The following is a 23256-nucleotide window of genomic DNA, read 5'->3' on the forward strand; positions in this document are numbered from 1 at the left end:
TCGATTATTTCATTCGTTCTAATCTGTTCCCTGTTCCAGTTATTTGTTTTCTTGTTTCTAGAACAGTTCTCAGTTTTTGAATAGTTCTCACATTAAAATTACTTACCTCCCCACCACAAATCAAAACAGATAATGAACCACGATGTACATTTCCCTTTGTGTACGTGCCAGAACTTGGTTTAATGAAACCTGTTGAGCTTACCAAAATATGAAAACTTGTGAAAAGGAGAGAAGTAAAAAGACTGGGTGCGTCAGTGGAATGAGGGATGTGTAGTGCTGGAATGAGAACAGGGAAGGGGTTGGATGGTGAGGACAATGACTAATGAAGGTTGATGCCAGGAGAGTTCCCACCTGTGCAATTCAGAAAAGCTGGTGTTACTGGGAAGGATCCACATGGCATAGGGTGTGAAGCAGTCAATGAAATGAAGAATGTCGTGTTGGTCAGTGTGCTCAGCAACAGGGTGGCCCACTTGTTTCTTGGCTACATTTTGTGGGTGGCGATTCATGTGCACAGACAGCTTGTTGGTTGCCATTCCCACATAGAGTGCAGTACAGTGGTTGCAGCTTAGCTTGTAGATCAAATGCCTGGTTTCACAGGTAGTCCTCCTTTTGATAGGATAGGTGATGTTTGTGACCAGACTGGAGTAGGTGGTGGTGGGAGGATGTCTGGGCCAGGTCTTGCATCTAGGTCTATTACAGGGATGTCAACCATGAGGTAAGTGGCTGGGAGCAGGGCTTGTGTTTAGAGATGAATGAGTATATTTTGTAGTTTCAGTGGACAGTGGAATACCACTGTGGGAGGTGTGGGAACGATAGTGGGCAGGACATTTATCATTTCAACACATGATGAGAGGTAGTTGAAACGCAGGCGGAGAACGTTGTTCAGTTGCTCCAGTCCAGGGTGGTACTGAGTTATGGGGGAAATGCTCCTCTGTGGCTGGATGGTGAGACTTTGGGAGGTGGTGGGAGACTGGAAAGATAAGGCACAGGAGATTTGTTTTTGCATTTTTGCAGCATTCTATGTGGGCATGACAACCAACAAGCTGTCTGTCGGCATGAATGGCCACCGACAAATTGTGGCCAAGAAACAAGTGGATTAGCCTGTTGCTGTACATGCTGCCCAACACAACATCTTTCATCTCAGTGACTGCTTCACACCCTGTGCCATACGGATCCTTCCCACCAACACCAGCTTTTCTGAATTACGCAGGTGGGAACTGTCCCTGCAATATATCGTATGTTCCCGTGACTCTCCTGACTCAAACCATTGTTAGTCATTGTCCTCACCCATCCAGCACCTTCCCTGTCCCCATTTCAGCACTACACAACCCTCATTCCATCAACACACCCAGTCTTTTTACTTCTCTGCTACCGCCCCCTCTCCCCTTCCACCGTCTAACCTCCCGACTGCACCTGTCTGCCCTACCCTCCCTCCACCTTGTCCCTGTACGCTCCCCAGCAGTACTTCACTGTCCCCACCCCCTATCTTACTATCCCTACCCCTCCCCAACCTATTCTCCTCCTTACCCCCACCCAGTTGCCACTCCCATTATGCAATGCTGTTGCTGCTGCTCGCAGTGTGGCTTCAGCTGCCAGAGACTGCAGTCGTGTAGTCGTGTGTGTGTGTGTGTGTGTGTGTGTGTGTGTGTGTGTGTGTGTCTCATCTATTTTTGATAAAGGCATTGTTGGCCGAAAGCTTATTTGTGACAGACATTTTGTTGTGCCTATCTGCGACTCAGCATCTCCGCTATATGGTGAGTGACAACTATCCTTTTCATAATATTGTTACTTTGTAATCACCCCATCATATAATTTTATTTGAAACTTTTAAATGGTACACTGTAACATATACTTGTCTAAAGGTCACTTGCTTTATCAGATTAAAATCTAATGTTTTTTTCTGTGTGGTTTGTTACAATTTCAGTGATTGTTTTGTACAGTGAGAGAGGAGGCAGATAGGTGTATGGATTATTATGTTGCAAGAGTAATAATGAATTGCTTCTTTTTTGCAGAATTGTGTTCCTCTGATGACAGATAAACAGATTTTATAAGTTCATTTTGTTTATTATTTTCCCTCCAGGTTTAATCCTTTGCATTGAAACACCATCATGTCCAGTTTAAATTCCTGTCTTCATACATCAAATGGTAAAATGCACTTAATCTGGCATTACATCTTGTATGGTGTTATTTCAAATTATGGGAATAGGGTTCTACTGATTATGCACACCACAAAATCTCTTGCGAAGATTTTAATATTTACATAATCCTGCAGAACGCTATTCCTGTAATTTAATCTGCAAACAAGCCTTCTGTTAGAGCACTGTCAATGAAGAGATGATGATTAGATCATTTTCATTATTAATTGCTTGTGTTGATGTTCCATCTTGCAAACTAAACATGTATATGAGGAACCTTGGAATACTTTTCGTGTGTTGTTGCACAGTTTGCCATTTTAAATGTATCTACTCAGCACAGGCTTATTTTGTTTCCTTTGTGCAGTAACATTTTCATGGATGTAGTAATGTCATTTTCATTTCTGTTACAGTTTGCAAATGCTGTGAAGACTGAAGAACATGCTGATGAGTTGGAAGATTTGGTTCATAAGCTTCGATTAAGTGAAAACACATCATCTATGTTACCTTCCACACCACACGCTGTCATTCGTATCTTACTAGAACTTGGCAGGCATGAACAGCTGTTGAACATTTTGAATGACAGAATTAACTATGGAATCTTTCCTGATTATTATTGTTCATGTTTGTTAATGGATACATTCCTAAAATCAGGAAATTATGCAGGTAAATTATATTATAGCAAAAGCTAAAAAAGCAATAAATGCAGTTCAATCATTTACTGAGTTGTATTGCATCGTGATCATAAATAGGCTGTTTTATAAGACAACTGTCACTGTTCAAATGCAGTTATTCAACACGTCTTCAGGCATAATTTAGGTAAGCCCATGTTGTGTTGCCCTCTGGTCTATGTGAACATAGCTTACCATTACCTTCATCAAATCTGTGTTTCATTTGAGCACGAATAGTGTGCAATAAAAGGACAGAAACAAAACAGCAAAGAATACAGTGGCTGGAAGCTGGTCGCTCTACACCAGAAATGGCAAAGTCAGTTCCATGTGCTGGCCAGTATTTTCCAGGATGGAAAAGTGTGTGTTCATACTGTCAGTGAATGCTATACAAGACTTGTGGATCAACTATGTGAATAAGTATGTGCAAAGAGATCTGGATTGCAAAAGGAGGGATTAAAGTCTTTCAGCAGGATGATGTGTAAAGGTTTTTAGCAATGAGAAAACTGATAGGTTTGAAGAAAGTATTGTTGGAACGTCCATCCTTTTCCCCAGATTGGGCATTGCTGGTTTCCATTTATCCTCCTATCTACAGAAATTTTTAACTGCTTAATGTATTGAATTCCGTAGAAGGTTATGGCAACTGAAGGTAGTTATTTTGAAAACTTTCTACATATTTGAATGCATGATGTCTGTTCGTTTGAAAGAACAGACACCATTCAGATCCCGCAGCTGTGAAACACTGCATGTAAAGTGAAGGGGGAGCGCTGCTATCAGCTGTAGTGGGACATTAAGCGGAATCAGCAGCAATGAGCAAAAATGTTTACCAGACTGGGATTCAAACCCGGGATCTCTTGCTTACTAGGAAGGTGCGGTAACCATTGCAACATCGGGGACACAGTGTTATCGCAACTGCACAGATTATCCTGCTACGCCTCACGGCCAGTCCACATTCCCACCGAGTGCCACCTGTCTGCGGTCCCTGTCCGTACGAGCAGACACCATGCTTTCAAATAATTGATAAGCCTGGCTGAGCAATGGATCCACTTTCTTCAGTGCACAGGCACAAATATATCTGACCTCCTGTGGGAATCTCTCAGTAGCAAACAGGAGTGTAATGGACAGGGACTGTCGACAGATGGTGCTTGGTGGTAGTGTGGATTGACCTTGAGGCGTACCAAGATAGTCCGTGCAGTTGCGATAATGCTGTGTCCCGGATGTCACAGTGGTTACCGCTCCTTCCTAGTAAGCTGGAGATTCCGGGTTCGAATCCCGGTCTGGTACGCGTTTTCACTCGTTGCCACTGATCCCGCTTAAGGTCCCGCTGCAGCTGATGGCAGCACTCCCCCTTCAGTTTATACTTTCTACATAGTTGGGAATGGAATCTATTCTCTGGAAAATGTCAGATAAAGTGCGTGGACTTAATTAAATCAGGACCATAAGGAAATATTTGAACCTGTTTGATTTAAAAAAAGAAAACAGAAACCCCTCACATTTACATGCCCTGGATCATCAAAAACCATCGTAGGAAACTGTGGTGTTATAGACCCCTCATTCAGATTGACACTGTACAAACAATGCATGTAAGAAATAGTTACTCAAAGCTGTAGGTCCAGAAAGAGAGATCTAACATTCGACCTCTCAGGTTTTCAAATGTTGTGACCATGCTGTTGCTCATTTGCTGTGCTGCTGTAGCTCACTTAACCTAGGTTCTTGGGTTGACTGGAGTGTCAGATTTTGTCAAACATTTTTCTCTTTAGGGAAACAAGTGGCTTATGTTTCTGATAGCAAGCCACATGTATTTATGTCTGTTATTGTATGAGTATGTTTATTTGATAGATTTCAGTTTAAGACCATTTTCTTGTGTAATTAGACATTTTTATTTTACAGCTGCTGCAAAAGTTGCTGCAATGGAAATGCTACAGGAGGACTGGTCCAATCCTCTTACTACACACCTTGCCCTCTATTCGTGCCATATGTACTTAAAGGATCCTGGGCCTGAACCTTGGAAAGAGGAGGTGGTGGAAGAAAATGACACTGAAGAAGAGGCAAGAATTGAAGTTAAAGTTTTTTTCTTTCATGAATTAAGCAAATAGATATGTAAAGAGATTATTAATATATTTAAACCAGAAAGATGTTGGTTCTAGAGATGATTTATCTAGTGCTAACATTTCAAATTGTCCTGGAGACATTAGTAAAACTACTAATTATGGTGTACCTATCTGGGTACTGATAGACATACAAACTTGAACATTGTACAAATAACTGGAAAAGTTCTCAGCATAAACTATGTTCTGTGGTACTGAAAGGCAGGCAGGAAACGCTGTTTTGTAGGTGCTAACTTTATATTTGCCAAAAAAACAAAAAGAAACAAATTTTGAAAGGAAACGTGTTGCAACAGAAGAGTGTTTTTATACATGCAGCTCTAGAGACATACATGTGTGAATTTAAATGTTCTCATTTCACTTATTAAACTGTATTTCTTTATGTGTGGAACATGGGTTAAAAATGTGATGCAGAAGAAGATTTAAGTGTAGGAAAGCTCATGATAATATAGCCTCTTTGTCTAAAGATAACTTATTACAGATGCCTGTCAATGTCAATTTCTTAAGAGTTACCAGCCCACAATCAGAGGTACTGAATTCAGCATGATAAAACATTAGCTTGTCCACCAGAACAAGAAATGCTAGGAAACTAGCTCTGTGCAACAAAAAGTATGAAAAGATTCAATCACCAAGAGAAACAGTGCAAGAAACTTGCCAACTGACTACATTTCAAAGAATGAAATGAAAATCAAAATAACATTTTATATTATTATTGTTTTTGTAGTAAGCAAGTAATGCATGAAACTGACCCAAGTAACAGAAATATGGCTTCATTCAAAAACCTCTGAACAATAATGGAAATAAGTCTCTTGTGACTCCACACGTAACAGTACAAAAGAATCATACAGAAGGTGCAACCTAAGGGATGCACAGAATGACTTATGTGAGCAGTGCAAACTAAAAGAACATAATGAGGGTGAGTCAGCACTGCTCTGTGTGTGTATAGATGTGAGTCGCCTGTAAACGGCGTGGCACAGACCATGCTGAGGGAAAGGTTTTTACACGTGGCCTCTAGTGGCCAGCCTGCACTAATACAGTTGGTGATTGATTGGAGTACATACGCACAGCGACACTACACTTGGTGCAGTCACTCACATGCACTAATAGCAGGATACAGCAATTATTTGTACATCCCATGGGAAAGTTTTTTTTTTAGAATATTGGTACTGTTAAAGAGAAATACTGAAAACCAAGCTTAAAGAAACATTTATGACAGACAGTTGGTGATGTCGTGCAGTACACAAGTAAAATTTGAAGTGAGGCATGGCAGTCCACAATGCCATCCTCACACGAAGTGAGTTTCTTATTGTGAAGCATGTTAGACATGGTTTCTGTCATGGTTGGTGCACTCTTATAAAAAAGCTGGTGCATCACACGGAATGTGCTCCTCATTTTCATTTGCAACTGCAGCTCTCTCCAGCATCGGTTCTGGTGCTTAAACTACACATTTTGTTTAAGAAAGTGGGCACATGTAACATTGCTATGTTGCCTCTAGTGTAACACACATTTCTGCTCTTGTCCATATGCTAGCCACGTTAATGCCTTTGTAGCATACATGAATAAATACTGCCATATCCATGACCATGATACAAGACATAAAGGAGAGTTCTTTGTCCTGTCAGTAAGGACATCAACTTTTAAAACTTCATGTACAAATAGTGTGATACAAGTTTACAAGTCTTCCAGATAAGATAAAGATTACTTCATCATCCTCACTTTCAAGCAGTAAAACCCTGAGAGAGAGAGAGAGAGAGAGAGAGAGAGAGAGAGAGAGAGAGAGTGTGTGTGTGTGTGTGTGTGTGTGTGTGTGTGTGTGTGTGCACGCACAAGTGCCTGATGTGCTGCATTTCCTGCCATTTTAATTATAAAAACATTTCCTGCCCTAACATTTTATTATAAAAAATTTGTATGGTACCAAAAGCTATGGAAACTGAAATTCTACACAGTGACATCACTAAACTTGACCTGTTCTATGTCTGCAAACATCTTTTGTTCCATGGGAGAGTGGCTTTAGTAACATGTAAAGTCTGAATGGAAGAGCATCAATATGTTCTTGTCTGTTGCTGTGTGGGATGAACATATATTACAGTTTAAGTGCATAGATTTGTTGCCTGCAACACCTGAGTTCGTGATCATGTTTGGAAGATTGTTTTGACAGATTTGCGGATGGAGAATTGTTTTCAGTTGAAGATGTATCTCATAAAGAAGAGCTCAACACATTTTTTGCAGTACAAACATTGTGATGCATATTGCCTCGATAATATCAGAGACATGAAGGAACTTTTCTTGAAAATTTTCTCAGTCTTAAAAGCCATGAAGGTTTTTGCAGGTAGTTTGTGTAGATAGGACAACAGTGTTTGTGTAGGCATGACAACAGTGTGTAAATGTATGCTGCAGTAATAGTTTAGTCTGTGGTCTCCTTTGTTAAAGGCTCATTAAGTAAGAAAAAAACCACAACAATTATTCTGAATCATGGCAGCCTAAGTGGCACTACTAACTGGAACGAAGTAGCTCTTTGATCATTTGTAGTATTCATGTTATGAAAGACATGAAGTGTGCTGCCACAGCATCAACATTGCTGGGTAGAGTCACCCTGTTGCAGGGTGAGGAGGTCAGGAGCAGAATTGTCAGGGAGGTGAGTATGACCCCATAAGCATGTGGCTTCTTTCTTGGGGGCAGGAGCAAACCCAACCACACTCAGGTTGGCACTACTTGATTTATTTCTCTGGTAAAGCATACATCAGAAATCATATACCCACACTGAGCTAGAATGGGCATCAAACTTCAATCATCGACAGCAATGTTTTGTTGTATCATTGTCTGTGTCCGGCACGGCTCAGCACAGCCCATGAGCAGAGTGATATTGTGAGGTAGGCATTCCCAGCAGGTGGCATAGCTGTATCATGTGCTGGTGTTGCAGACCCATGCCGCTATGCCACATGCATGATGGGCTGGCAGCCTGCCCCAGCAGTGACTGGTGATGGAAGTGATGACATCCAGGGAGCAAACTCTGCTGCACCCCCCCCCCCCCCCCTGCCCTTCCTGATGTCTGGCTGTCTTCACTCAGTAACAAAGCAAGTTAGAGACTAGAAGAGTCTTTCTTGGACACTCAGCCCATTGAAGCTGATGCCATACTGTACAACGAATGGTCCTGCAGGATGATGGATGATGATGACTTCACCAACAGACAGCAGTAGAGCAACAGTGTTTCTCTGGGCAGTTGTCAATTCAATGCCTTCTCTGCCACCAGGGTGGCTAGTACATATACCAGGGTCAGGCGTGTTGAGATGCAGATGTTCCAAGTGTCACATGCTCGCCTGTCAAAATGCTGCAGAAGCAGCCTGGATTTTCCTGATAGTCGTGGTTGCCAACTGAATGGCTGTACCAATGTACTTGGGCTGGCCATGCTGATGATATGCTGCATCAACTAATGACTGCAATCTGTAGTTGTGGCAGTGCTGGCTTGCACTGGCCAGTACCATTACTGTGCATAGAGGAAGGAAGCAAGTTCTCTCACAATCAGATCAGTCAACAGTTACAAGGCAAGCACCTGAGCTCAAACAACTGAAACAAACTGGAAACACGTTTAAAGTATAACTTTATGAAAAGTATAGTTGTTACCACGTAGTGTAGATGCAGAGTTGCAGATAGGCAGTTATGCCTCTCTGCAACTCATCAGCTCTGCTGCATGGTGAGTAGCAACTATCCTTTTCATAATATAGTCATTATTTCATCTTTGATTTTCTGTTGTTAAATTATAGCATTGTATTAGTCCAAGTAAAAGAATGCCATTTGTCTGTAAAATGTGCAGCCACTAGGATCATCTGTAGGTTAGTGTAATAGCCTCACTGTGTTATTGCCATACAAATAGACGACATGAGTAGACAAAAACCAGTTAATGCTGTGACCAATGTTAAGCTACTGCACAAATATGTACCTTGAATTTATACACTGGTTAATATGGATGTAACTGGAGTGGAAAATAAGCTGTTTGCATGCATGTCTCATGTTATCTTAATGCAAAAACATTGACACTTTCCAGAGGACTACTGAGTGTGAATCTGATGTCTGAGAAGAAACACTGCAAGGGTAAGAGAGGTTGAGAAATTTTGAAACATCTTACTCAGCAACTGAGTGAACTAAAAGTCAAAGCGAATATGCACCTTTACGCCCACAACTATCACAGAAAGGTGTGCTAGTTAGTTATTTTTGCATTCCGTAGGTAATTTGATGATTCTTATATCGAGAAGGCATGGAACGATTCAGCTTACAGGATACATATTTGTGGTTAGCATTAAAATTAATGAATGTATAATTTTTTAGTCCCAGTCATGCAAGTAAACTTAAAAATCGGTTTTTTCCAGGCTGCCAGTTATTAAATAAAAAATTCATGCATGGAGTAGGAGGAGTTGTCCTGAGGAAATTATTTTAGGTTAGATTTAAAGCTTGTTTTCTACCTTCCAGACATTTTATAGCATTGGGAAAATGATCAAAAATTTTTGTTGCTGCATATTGATCTCCTTTCTGAGCCACAGACAGCATTAATAATGGGTAATAAAGGTCATTTTTCCTCTGATGTTGTAGGTATGGACATCACTATTGTTCTCAAATTGTAATAGATTATTTTTGATGAATTTCACTAGTGAGTATATGTGTTGTGACAATGCAATTAAAATGCATTACTCCTTGAAGAGGTCCCTACATGATGACTGCGGGTGAACACTGCATATTATTCATACTGCTCGCTTTTGTGCGGGCAATACTTTCTTTCTAAGTGATGAATTACCCAGAAAATTATTCCATAAGACATTAATGAATGGAAATATGGAAAATTTCAACAGATTGATTTGCTTGTTTTGAGGACCAGCAGTTATATGTAAAAAAAGTTGCTGAACTTAATTGTTCAACCAGCTCAGTAGAGCTTCAGGTTTTCATCAGTACGTACACCCAAAAATTTGGAACATTCCACCCTGTTTACTGACTCCTGTTTATGTGCTACATCAATTGTTCATATTCTCTATGTTCTACAGAACTGAATATAGTGTGGTTTCCCAAAATTAAGGTAGAGTCCATTTTCAGAGAACCAATTAATAATTGTTTGGAAAATATCATTACAGAATCTTGTGTTGCTGTCTTTCCAGTGGGATTTATTTGATCAGTCATCTGCAAAAGTGCCAGTTCTGAATGTTAAGTGGAAGGCCATTCCCACATATATAAGAAATAGAAATGGATCCAAAATTGAACCTCGTGGGACTCCTTCCTCGATTACTTTGTAGTCATTAAAATTTTCTCTCCTTTTTACGTTGTTTGAATTATTCAGCAAACTTTTTGCATTCTATTTGTTAAGTGTGATTCAAACCAGTTGTGTGTGAAGCCATCAATTGCATGGTGATATTTTATTATTTAAGGCTCATAATATTTGGCGAATGAATATATAAATAGCATACTCAGTTGAGCAACCTTCTGGAATCCAAAATAGGAGGTACTAAGTAAGTTGTTTGTATCTAAATGTTCAACTACTCTTGAATACATTACTTTTTCAAATATTATGGAAAAAGATGTCGTTAGGGAAACTGGACAGTAATTATTTAAGTCTTTGTTGTTACCTTTCTTACAAGAAAGTTTACCAGTTGCGTATTTTAATCTGTCTGGAAAAATTCTGTGTTAGTGATGCATTGGATATATTAGTATGGACATTACTTATTAAGTTAGAACAACGTTTCAGATTTTTATGACTATATGAATTTCAGTAAAGGATGTAGGTGTTACTTGTAGTTGTGTAAAGTTTTGTGGAATAACATTTATAATATATTCTTTTACTACTTCAATTTTACCATTTAATCCTATTGTTGCTGCTACATTTATAAAGTAGTTGTTAAAAATACTTGCAACTTGTGGGTTGTCAGACACACCATTGTCATTTAGTTTAATTTTTGTGCACTGATTGGTTTTCCTGTCTCCCATTTCACAATATCCCATATAGTTTTAATTGTATTATCTGCCTTATTAATTTTTGTCAGGATGTGCATATTTCTGGACATTTTAATGCCTTTCCCTTAAATATTATTTTTGTAGAATGCAAGTAACATCAGATCATATTCTGGCTTCTACATAAATTCCCCTTTTCACCTTACATGAAATTTTAACCCAGTTATTTATCCTTGAGTCACTTGTTTTCTTAATGGGCATTTTCTATAAGTTTTTAGAAAAACTGCTTTCAAATACTGAAACAAATTTGGTGTGGAATTTATTGTATTTCACATTAGCATCTGTTTCTATACATGCTTCACTCCAACTGCCTCTTTTAACTTATTCTTAAAACTTTGTACTCTGTTCTCTTTAATAATCTTCACTGTCCCAGAATTCTAAGGTGCTATTTTGTATATTTCCATAAATTGTGCATCATGCTCAGATAGTTCATTAACAATTGGGTACACATTAATTGTTTCAGTGTGAGCACTTTTTGTGAAAATGTTATAAGAGTCCCACTATCTTGCTGCATATTTGTTGGAAAATTTACCTCTGAAATCAACCAGAAACAGCCAAATAATGATTGGAGTTCATTGTTTATATCAGAATCTGTTAAGAAATATGTACAGAAATCTCCACAAACTACTAACTTCAGAATAAAATTGAACCATCGGTTGCAAATATATTTTTATTTTGCTTTGCTGGGTTTGAAAAATTAATTTGTCATCTTCAGAAGTTTAGTGTTAGTTTAGCAGATGTCAGTATCTTCTCCATAGAAGTATAATGCCATGATATGTCCAAAAATGTACATATTGTGTGTGATTATTGTGAACACAAATGTACAATTTAGAGGAACTGAAATTACTTTATGGTGGGAACTGATAAAATAAAATAAAAATATATTTGCAACTGACGACTGAATTTTGTTCTGAAATATATACTACAATTGCTGAGAATTACAGCAGTGAATAAAATAATAAAACTACTGACTGTTTCTTATTGTCTTACAGGTAGCTTAATAATGCACCTAATTTTTTTGTAAATAGCTGTGTTTCCCGATGTGGATCTGTAGACTGTTGCATTAAAAGAGAAGTACTCTGCAATAATGATTCAAAAATACATGCTTCTAGATTCTGATCTACATAGAAATTGCTTATATCTGTATTTTTGACTGTGTGTTCAACTTTTACATATGATGTAGCACCTTCTTTTTCCATGTTCACTGTACATGAATAAGATGTTGGTCTATAACTCCTTGTATTTAAAGTCTCTCTCTCTCCATGTTCACTCTAGATGAAAATGATACTGGTCTTTAGTCACCTTTATTTAATGTCTCTATTCCTGTAGTTATATGGTTTTCATAGAGGCACAGAACATTTAACACATCAGAGTTTTCCACATCTTTTTGTTCATCCCATTAATGTTCTGTTGAAATGAATTAATTTTACTTTTCTGGAAACTTATGTATATCACGGTCCTGTTCTGTTCTAATTTCTTTCAAGACTGTCTAACCTAAAAAATGAGCTAAGAGTGTTGATAAGTGAACATTGGATACTGAGAATTATTGTAACTATGGTCCCAAATCTAATAAGTAACGAATGAGTCATTAAAACAATGAAATAAGAGAGATTGTTACTCACCACCAAGAGGAGGCAATGAGCAGCAGACATCCTCCTCACTGTTCCCACAGTGCACCTCTGACATCCACCCAATCTGTGCAATGTCCTTGTATGTTCTTATTCCACCCCTGCTCCCAACCCCTTGCCCCATGACTCACATCTCTGCAGTAGACTAGCTACAGGACCTGTTTCATACATTTTCCTGCTACCACCTACACCAGTCCTGCCATAGGCTTGTCCTAACTCATCAAACACATGGCCACCTACTAAAGCAGCCAATTGGTCTACCAACTGCAAACAATGTGTGGCATTGTACAATCGCATGTCCACCAATAAGCTTTTTGTCCACATGAATGGCCACTGTCAAACTGTGGCCAAGAGGCAGCTGGACCACCCAGTTGCCTAGCATGCCATGCAACACCATGTGTTTGACTTCAGTGACTGTTTCACAGACTGTGCCTTCAGTATTCTTTCCACCAACACCAACTTTCCTGAATTGCACAGGTGGGGAACTCTCCCCGCAATGTATCCTTCATTCTCATAATCCCTTTGGCCTCAACTTTTGCTATTTCCTGTCCCCTCCTGCCTCTGTTCCCTTCCCTGCTCCCACTTCAGTCTCACTCATGCCTCCTATCTGCCCACCAATATATCTGCATAGTCCCCTTCTCAGCTTCTTTCATCCCCCCTTTTCCCTCGAAGCACAGCCTCCCTATGCTGCAGCTAACAGCCCACTATTTTGTCCCTACCGCATTCCTGCACACTCCCACTGGCAGCACTACAGCATCTTGCCATACCCCTATCCTGCTATCCCCCCCCCCCTCCCCCCACCCCACATTGTGCTCCATACCTCTTCTGTACACTTCCACTGTGTGTGTGTGTGTGTGTGTGTGTGTGTGTGTGGGCGTGTGCGCGCGTGCACATGCCTGAAGGAGGGCGTTCTCTAATAGCTGGATGTACAGTTAAATGGACTTTAAGTATGACTTCCACTCAGTGTCTCCTCCATGTGATGTGTAGCAATCTAACATTTTCCATTGTTGTTGCTCCATCATGGATTTCCCCTCATTTAATGAACTGTTATTGCTGCATTCGTTCGAAATCCAATTACAATATAATTTTAGGTAATATGCCACACAAAAGGCAAGATCTAAGTTTCAGCAGCAACAAGACATCCAAAATAAAGTCTTAAAGAGATTATAAGGGCACAGTAGGAAACAAAAGAAAAATTTGGAGTAGGTATTAAAATCCATGGAAAAGAAATAAAAACTTTGAGGTTCGCCAATGACATTGTAATTCTGTCAGAGGCAGCAAAGGACCTGGAAGAGCAGCTGAACGGAATGGATAGTGTCTTGAAAGGAAGATATAAGATGAATATCAGCAAAAGCAAAACGAGGATAATGGAATATAGTCAAATTAAATCGGGTGATGCTGAGGGAATTAGATTAGGAAATGAGACACTTAAGTAGTAACGGAGTTTTGCTATTTGGGGAGCAAAATAACTGATGATGATCAAAGTAGAGAGGGTATAAAATGTAGACTGGCAATGGCAAGGAAAGTGTTTTTGAAGAAGAGAAATTTGTTATCATCGAGTATATATTTAAGTGTCAGGAAGTCGTTTCTGAAAGTATTTGTATGGAGTATAGCCATGTATGGAAGTGAAACATAGATGATAACTAGTTTGGACAAGAAGAGAATAGAAGCTTTCGAAATGTGGTGCTATAGAAGAATGCTGAAGATTAGATGGGTAGATCATATAACTAATAAGGAGGTATTGAATAGGATTGGGGAGAAGAGAAGTTTGTGGCAAAATTTGACTAGAAGAAGGGATTGGTTGGTAGGACATGTTCTGAGGCATCAAGTGATCACCAATTTAGTATTGGAGGGCAGTGTGGAGGGTAAAAATCATAGAGGGAGACCAAGAGATGAATACACTAAACAGCTTCAGAAGGATGTAGGTTGCGGTAGGTACTGGGAGATGAAGAAGCTTGCACAGGATAGAGTAGCATGGAGAGCTGCATCAAACCAGTCTCAGGACTGAAGACCATAACAACAAGGGCACAGTTTGCCAGAGATAGAGACATTGTATCAGTAGCCACTATTGGTGCATACAATCAAATATTGCTTATGGAACCTACTAGAGCAGTTAATGTGGACAGTTTTAAAGCTTCTTTGCACTTCACAGTGTTTGCAACGAAGAATATATTTGTTCAAGATGTATTGTTACAGTCATAGCTCCCATTTGTTAAACGGTATCCAGATCCTTTCCTCCTCCCCCCCCCCCCCCCCCCCACACCCCCCATTGAACTATTGCCTTCTTCAACACCATCCATTTTGTGTGTGTGTGTGTGTGTGTGTGTGTGTGTGTGTTCAGCAGTTCAGCAGTGGGGGAGTGTTGGGCTGGTGGAGGGACTCAACAACTGGACTGGTGTAGTACAATCTGTTCATAGGACCACATACAATTCCACGATGGATGTTGCTTATGTTGCTTTGCCCATGGATGGTGGTTTAGCAAACAATCTTTATACTTGTTTACACCGAACCCATGAGATATTTTGTATACAGATTGCAAAGAAATTGCAAAAAAAACTGGGATAAATGTGTTAGTGAAACACCCATGTTGAAATGAGTAAAAGTGGAAAAATGACTTGTGAACACATGGAAAGCTTTTTATATGTGTTCCTCAGAGAACATGCTAGAGAGTGGGGCCTGGTATTTTGCAACTCCTTGTGAAAACATAAAGACTACAGTCTGATGGAAAATAGATTTCCCAACAAGGATGTTACATTGAAAATACTACCAACCCCTGTATGTACATGTTTTTAGACGGTAAAAACTAAATGCCAAATATCTTATTGATTTTGTATACTTGAGAATGCACTGTGATGATGATGTACGCTGGGGATTAATAAATCACAGGTCACATTTTACGTGATTGATATTTCATCATCATCATCATCATCTTCAATCCGTATCAACAACAAACATTCTGCACCAAAATGTGTTACAAAGTAGATACTCTTGTTGCATTATTTGATGATATCACTATATTCATCAAAAATAACGTAGTGTGTTCGCATGCCACCCTTGTCAAATGTTCTTACTGTTCCATTCTAGTTTGGAAGGTATGACTATAAATATTGCATGTCTTAACATATGTTGTTTAAAGCAAATATTGAACTTTTCCCCAAATAATACCTAATATCTGACTCTTATGAATCTGCTAGTTATAATTGTGTTTACCTTTTATCATTTTTTTTGTGTCCATGGTTATGAGGGATAGATTACCTATTCAAGCCACTGTTCAACGTGTGCATCTCTTACACTACTATGGTCCATTACCTTATTTCAGCCATGTATTGAAAACCATATATGTTCAGCATTTACTTTAAAGTGAGATCACTGCACACCATCAAAACAATTTACATTTTGAGACTTTTCATACATTTGCTATTAAACATTCCATCAATCAAAACCTCATCCTGTTTTCAACTTGGAAACACATCATACTGAATAAACAACTTTATTCATAGGGTCATCTGTCAGTCTCTTCATGTTGTATCAAACATTTATTTTTGAATGTGATGTGTATTACTCAACAAAACAAAGTGTATTTACGGGATTTGCAGGAATTAAAGTGTGGTTATTTTGAGACATTTTATAACCAGTCTAAATCGTAGAACTTTTGCTTACTTATTTATTTTTATTTATGTGTGTATTTATGTGTTTGTTTGCTGTTCCTATATAGTCAGTTTTTGGGCATGGTAATAGATTTTAGTTCACATATACAGAGGTTTAGTTAACATATGTAAGTGCAAACATTGATATAATAGGGTAGGTGAGAAATTATGACTTTTTTGTTGCAAAAACAAACGTATGCTATATTCACTGTTTTATAGAGGGACTTTACAACTTGAAATATAAATGCATACATTGACATAGTGTGTGAAGATTAGAAATTATTATTTTTGCATTGCAGAAACATACTTAAGCTACATACACTGTTTTACAAAGGGAGATTACAGCTTGAAACCTTCTACTGAATAACAGCTTTTCTCTATTAATAAATGCTTAAGTTTATTCTTTAAAGCGTTTAAATTAGCTCTCTTGAGGTCAGATGGAAGTCTGTTATAGAAGTATAAAAGGTAGTTCCTATTGTATGTGGATTACAGTCGGTAGCCCCCCCCCCCCCCCCCTCCCCTTTTTTTCAGTTCTGTTCTGTGACAATTTTGCCTTGCCATGTATTGTGCCTATGCACATTACTGTTTGTTACATGATATACCGGTTTTTGTTTGAATAAACATTACTGCCTGCAGGATGTACATAGAGTAGATGATTAGTACCTTATATGAGGGCTATTCAGAAAGTAGGGAACATTTTGGCATTTAAAAAACTAAGTACAAGAAATACATTTTATTATATACATCTGAAAGATCAATTGACATACTACTTTTCCACATAATCACAAAACACATTGGGGCACTTATCATAGTGGTGGACAAGCTTTGAAAGACCAGTGTGATAAAATTCTGCCGCATGAGACTTCACCCAGTAAATCACGCCCGCCGGGAGTTCCGTGTCCTCATCAAAGCACTGCGTTGCAAGCTAGTTCTTCATCTTGGGAAACAAGTGGAAGTCGCTTGGTGCAAGACTGTAGGGTGGATGAGGGAAAAGTTCCCATTTAAATGAATTAAGGAGTTCTTTAGTGCAGTTTGCCATGTGAGGTCGGGCATTGTTGTGCAAAAACAAAATTTGTGGTAGCCTAGCTTGTGAGTGACAATTTCAAACAACAAAGTCCGCGAAACTTCCAGAAAAGAAAGCGAAAGCTCCATTATTGTGATGCGATGGGTTTCACGAATCGTTTCAACAACATTAGCGGCAAGATCGTCAGTCACAATGCAAGGGCATCTGCTCTTCTCTTTGTCATTAACATTGGTTTGGCCATTTTTAAACCGAATGCACCATTTCTGGACGGAACATTCACTCATTACGTTGTTTCCGTACACTTCACACAGTTCACGATAAATTTCTATAGGTTTTAGGTTTTTTGCCAACAAAACCATATCACAGATCGCACCTCACAACTGGAGAGTTTTTTGATTGCAGCACACATTTCAAATTCGAATATCGAAAAAAAAAAAAAAAAAAAAAACAGATGCGCAGAGACGTTCCCGCTGTCACAGATGAATGCCGACTGAGCTGCAGAGCACACACAATTGGTGCACGCCTACCGGCGTCAGATGGAAACGTTCCCTACTTTTTGAATAGCGCTCATATTTTCTGAAGATTTCTCTACAAGGGTCTCTCCTATTTACCTTGACTACCACTCTTTCTGTTGTGGACTGACAAGACAGCCAGTCCACAGTGACGGGTAACCGAAAGGCACGCGCTTAAACTCACGCAGGCTGGCGTGAGGTCTGAAACAGGATACGTAATGAATGCTATAAAGAAAAGTACGTAGCTTCTGGAATACTTAACTTTAATCCACAATTGGTGAACATTGGTCTTGTTACTGTACATGCTTCATTAGATACATAGCAAAGGATAAATGGCGCCTTGCTAGGTCGTAGCCATTGACTTAGCTGAAGGCTATGCTATCTATATTCTCGGCAAATGAGAGAGTCTCCATCCATGTAGTCGCTAGCACAGTCGTCCGTACAACTGGGGCAAGTGCTAGTAAGTCTCTCTAGACCTGCCATGTGGCGGCGCTCGGTCTGCAATTACTGACAGTGGCGACACGCGGGTCCGTCGTATACTAGCGGACCGCAGCCAATTTAAAAGCTACCACCTAGCAAGTGTGGTGTCTGGTGGTGACACCACACTTTCTACCTTTTTGTAGTCTGAAGAACTTGCCTGTATAGGCAGCTGGTGCCCCACCCTGTATCTCAATACCATACAGAAGATGTGGATGTATCGCTCCAAAGTATGTTTGTCCCAAGCTATCATGATCCACGGCGGCTGAGACCCTTTTCAGTGTACACATTTGTACTGGTTTTCTTATAAATATGGTCTATATGTTCTTTCCATGGCAGGTGTTTGTCAAAAATTATACTGTTTGTCAACAATTATACACAAAAATTTGTGTTTTGTTTCCATAGCTAAAGGCCAGTGGATGTATAGATAGAGTTCTATTTATGTTCTTACTATAGTTAAGCATAAATTGCATTGTCACTGTCTTCCGTTTATTTATGATTAGCTTATTTGCCATAAGATAACTTGACAGAAAATTATAATTGATTTCACTACTGTTTGTGGTAGTTTGCGCATCACAGCCCCAGCTGACAAGAGATGTCACCAGCATAGCTTACAAACATGCAATTTTGGGGTTCGGTTAAATCATTCATGTACAAGAGACACAGAAAAGGCCCCAATACACTTCCTTGGGGCACACCACATTGAAGTATCGCCTGGGTTGATATGGTTGTTCCCAGCTGTTTGTTCCTTTTATAAGTTAGCTTGACACACTGTTCCCTGTCGTTCAAATAGGAGGTAAGTAGTTGTAACGCTACCCCTCTCTACCGACATGCTTCTAATTTATGCAATAGAATCATATGACTTACAGTATCAACAGCTTTACTCATAACCAGGAAGGTGCCCGGTACCCTGTCTCCTTCTTCTAACTTCTTTACTATTTCATGTATAAAAATTGCTACTGCTTTTACAGTAGATCTTCCTTGTCTAAAACCATGTTGTAGATTGTTAAATAGATTATGTTTGATGAAATATACCTCAAATTTATTTCATGTTACTCTCTCTAATAGTTTCCCAAGCTCTGAAGTTAGTGATATTGGTCTCTAATTTTTGTGTCAGTTTTTATTCCCTTCTTATACACCAGTAGAATTTCAGTGATTTTCAAAAGAGCAGGGAATTCTCCATGGCAGAGGGAGATATTTATTAGATGTGTCAGAGGCTTCACTAATTCTCCTCTGCATTCCTGTAGCAGCTTAGGTGACATGTCATCCCACCCACAAGACATTTTAGCTTGAAGTTTTGAAGTGATTGCTAGGAAGTCCCTCTCAGTAATGCCATGGATGAAAAAGGATTGGCTTAAATTCAGTGCCCAATCATGTGTTTCATTTGTGACAATTGTATTAAACAACTGTATGTGTTTCTCTTTTGGGTCATTGGTTACATTGTCATTTTCTTTTAATGTTATTCTGGTGTGTTGATGAGATGCTGTTTCCCACTATTTTCCAGGCTGATTTACTAACACAGGTTGAGTTTGCTTTCTTGATAGGCATATTTCTGAGCTTTAAGTTTAGTCAAGAAATCTCTGTTCTCTCTCGCGCGCTCTCTCTCTCTCTCTCTCTCTTTCTCTCTCTCTCTCTCTCTCTCTCTCTCTCTTTCCCCAGTTTGTATTTTGTTACACAGTATTGTAATTTAGTATCTCTAAAGAGTATGTAACAGACTTTCATGTTCTCTCAGTTCCATGATTTTTTGGAGGGAAATTATCAGCTTTGTGATTAATAGCTTTGCTTACTTGTTTTACAAAAGGACATGTTTCATTTAAAGTCTTATTGAATAGTTTATAGAACATTTCCCATTTATCATTCACATTTGTTGCATTGTAAACTAGTTCCCATTTTTCATTGCCTAATGCCCTCTTACGTTTATTATAATTAAATTTTCTTTAATACATAAATGTATCACTTTTAGTTATATCTACATTCCCTAAATCAATCTCCATAGTAATGCCTCTGTGTTCAGATCTGTTGTTTTCTACGGTGGTTATGTTTATGTTCTCCTTTGTTATGTAGATTGTGGTCAATCATGTCTGTCTTTCTACAGTAATTCTTGTAGGTGCTGAGTTTATGTGATAATAGTTGTAACTCTGAAGTAAGTCAATGTAACGCAAATAATTATTGCTGTTATTTAAAGAGTCTGTGTTGATGTCTCCAACAAAAAGCAAATTTTTTGTATGCTGATGTCTTCTCCAGTAAGTCCTCCAGACAACTGAAAAATTCTACATTATTGCTTCCAGGTGACCTATACAGGGCTACTATAATCAGGCTATTGTTCTCTAGTTTTAAATTTGTTTATGCAACCTCAAGTACCATTTCTTTACTCAGCTCATCAATCCAATTGTCTTTTTCACATTATGTATCATTTCTACTGTAAACGCCTACCCCTCCACCTTCTAAAGTACAAGTTCATTAGTTTGTAATTTCTCAGCCTGTATCCGTATGTTTCCTCTTCCTTGCAACCTAATTCATGTGCTATGAAGAAATGTAGTTTCGATTCATTTAAGTATACGTCAAAGTGCTGTGGTTTATTTGTTATATACTGACATTCTGATATGTAAGGATTAAAATTGCTATGTTTTACTCTCCAAAAGCATCCCTATCAGGCTCTGCAATAATTTTACTTATTTTCTCACACAAAAGTTTCTTCCCTTCAAAATTTAGAGGCAGCCAATGTTTGATATGTTGGCATTTGTCCATTTTACCTATATCCACTGTTCAATGTTTTCCTAACAAAGTGCAGATCTATTTGATTTTGATGTTCGTTTTTCGTATCTCGTATTTGACACATGAATTGTGTATTAGGTCATGCTGTACATAATTGCAAGTAGTTTTGAATAATAGTAATAATAATAATAATAATTCCCGTGAAGGCCCGGGAAAAGAATAGGCCTCCGGTATGTTCTGCCAGTCGTAAAAGGCGACGAAAAGAACAAACCACTAATAGAGCTAACCCCCCTTTTAGTGTGATTAGTTGGTTCAGGGCAAAACTAAAGAAGCCTCGGACAAGCGCCGTCATGGTGGGGGATGACGCTTGAACCCTATGCCCGCCCACAATGGTAACGACACTGCTAGCCAACTGGAAAATGATTTAAATCCAAATGGAGGTGTTTTGCAGGATATGTTTCCTGCAACCACCCTAGAAGGAAAACAAATACAGAGGATGAGATGGTCAGATGAAGTTAATCAACACCTCATGTTCTGTTATTACCAAGCAACAAACCTAGGAACCAACACAACTGGATACAGATCACAAGTATACACAACATTTATTACCAGATACCCGGAATTAAAATTTTTAATAGAACAACGACTAGCTGATCAGATCCGTGTAATAATAAAAAATAACAGGATACCCCAGTCAGAATTAGAAAACATCAAACAACAAGTACAACAAATACTGGAACAAAATAATGTGCAATCAGAAGAAGAAGAAAATACAGTAATGGACTCAAACATCCCAGAGCAAACAAACAAAGAACAACATGCATCAATTAAACAATCAGAGGAAAACGAAATCTTAAGACAGTCACCAGAACAAGCACAAATAGAACACGAAGTGACACACATGTTAGATATAGAAGAAAAATTTCAGCAGACATATATAGAATACAAAGACACAAATACAGGCATTAGACCATTCTTGCATAGACCGCCAAATAACCCACAAGTCGAAACAACAATAAAAACTATCAACACAATCATACACAACAAAATAAATGAAAACACAACTATGGAAGAGTTACAACTACTGGTTTATATAGGAGCACTCACTACACTAAATATACACACTAGGCAGAGATCAGAACCAACCAACACACAGAAGAAACCCACAAAACCAGCATGGCAACACAGGCTGCAGATCAGAATAGAAAAACTGAGAAAAGACATCGGACAGCTAACACAATTTATAAGAAATGAAATGTCAGAAAAAAAACGAAAAAGGTTAGATAAAATCTCACAAGAAGAAGCGATAGAGCAATTAGATGAAAAGAAGCAAACATTACAAGCATTGGCCAAATGACTTGGAAGATACAAAAAAAGTGAAAATAGAAGGAAACAAAACCAAGCATTCAACACAAACCAAAAGAAATTTTACCAGACAATAGATAAAACACACATTAAAATAGACAATCCACCAAACATAACAGACATGGAACACTTCTGGAGCAACATATGGTCAAACCCGGTACAACATAACAGGCATGCACGGTGGATACAATACAAGCAGAAACAGACACATACAAGATGGTACCACAAATGCCTGAAGTGATAATTATGCAACATGAAGTCACCCGAGCAATTAATTCTACGCACAATTGGAAAGCCCGTGGAAAAGATCAAGCAGGCACAGCAAACCCAGCAAAATATTGCCCCATAACATGCCTACCAACAATATACAAAATATTAACTTCAGTCATTACACAGAAATTAATGACACATACAACACAGAACAAAATTATAAATGAAGAACAAAAAGGCTGTTGCAAAGGAGCACGAGGATATAAAGAGCAACTGATAATAGATGCAGAGGTGACATACCAAGCTAAAACTAAACAAGGTCGCTACACTATGCATACATTGATTACCAAAAAGCTTTTGATAGTGTACCCCACTCACGGTTACTACAAATATTGGAAATATACAAAGTAGATCCTAAATTGATACAGTTCCTAAACATAGTAATGAAAAATTGGAAAACCACACTTAATATCCAAACAAATTCAAATAATATCACATCACAGCCAATACAGATTAAGCGTGGAATATACCAAGGAGACTCATTAAGTCCTTTCTGGTTCTGCCTTGCTCTGAACCCACTATCCAACATGCTAAATAATACAAATTATGGATACAATATTACTGGAACATACCCACACAAAATCACACATTTGCTATACATGGATGATCTAAAACTACTGGCAGCAACAAATCAACAACTCAACCAATTACTGAAGATAACAGAAGTATTCAGCAATGATATAAATATGGCTTTTGGAACAGACAAATGTAAGAAAAATAGCATA

General features: G+C 38.6%; 1 protein-coding gene across 2 annotated transcripts in view; it reads left to right on the top strand.

The window, feature by feature from the left end:
• The window catches only part of LOC124612648 (28S ribosomal protein S27, mitochondrial), a 59649-nt gene that overhangs the window by 33431 nt on the left and 2962 nt on the right, over positions 1-23256 (top strand). For both annotated transcript variants that reach the window (XM_047140955.1, XM_047140956.1), the window contains 2 exons: positions 2546-2798; positions 4691-4848. In XM_047140955.1, coding sequence (XP_046996911.1) covers positions 2546-2798; positions 4691-4848 — 411 coding nt within the window. The remainder of the gene's footprint in view (positions 1-2545; positions 2799-4690; positions 4849-23256) is intronic.

This window comes from Schistocerca americana, chromosome 4, assembly GCF_021461395.2.
Source record: "Schistocerca americana isolate TAMUIC-IGC-003095 chromosome 4, iqSchAmer2.1, whole genome shotgun sequence".
NCBI lineage: Eukaryota > Metazoa > Arthropoda > Insecta > Orthoptera > Acrididae > Schistocerca > Schistocerca americana.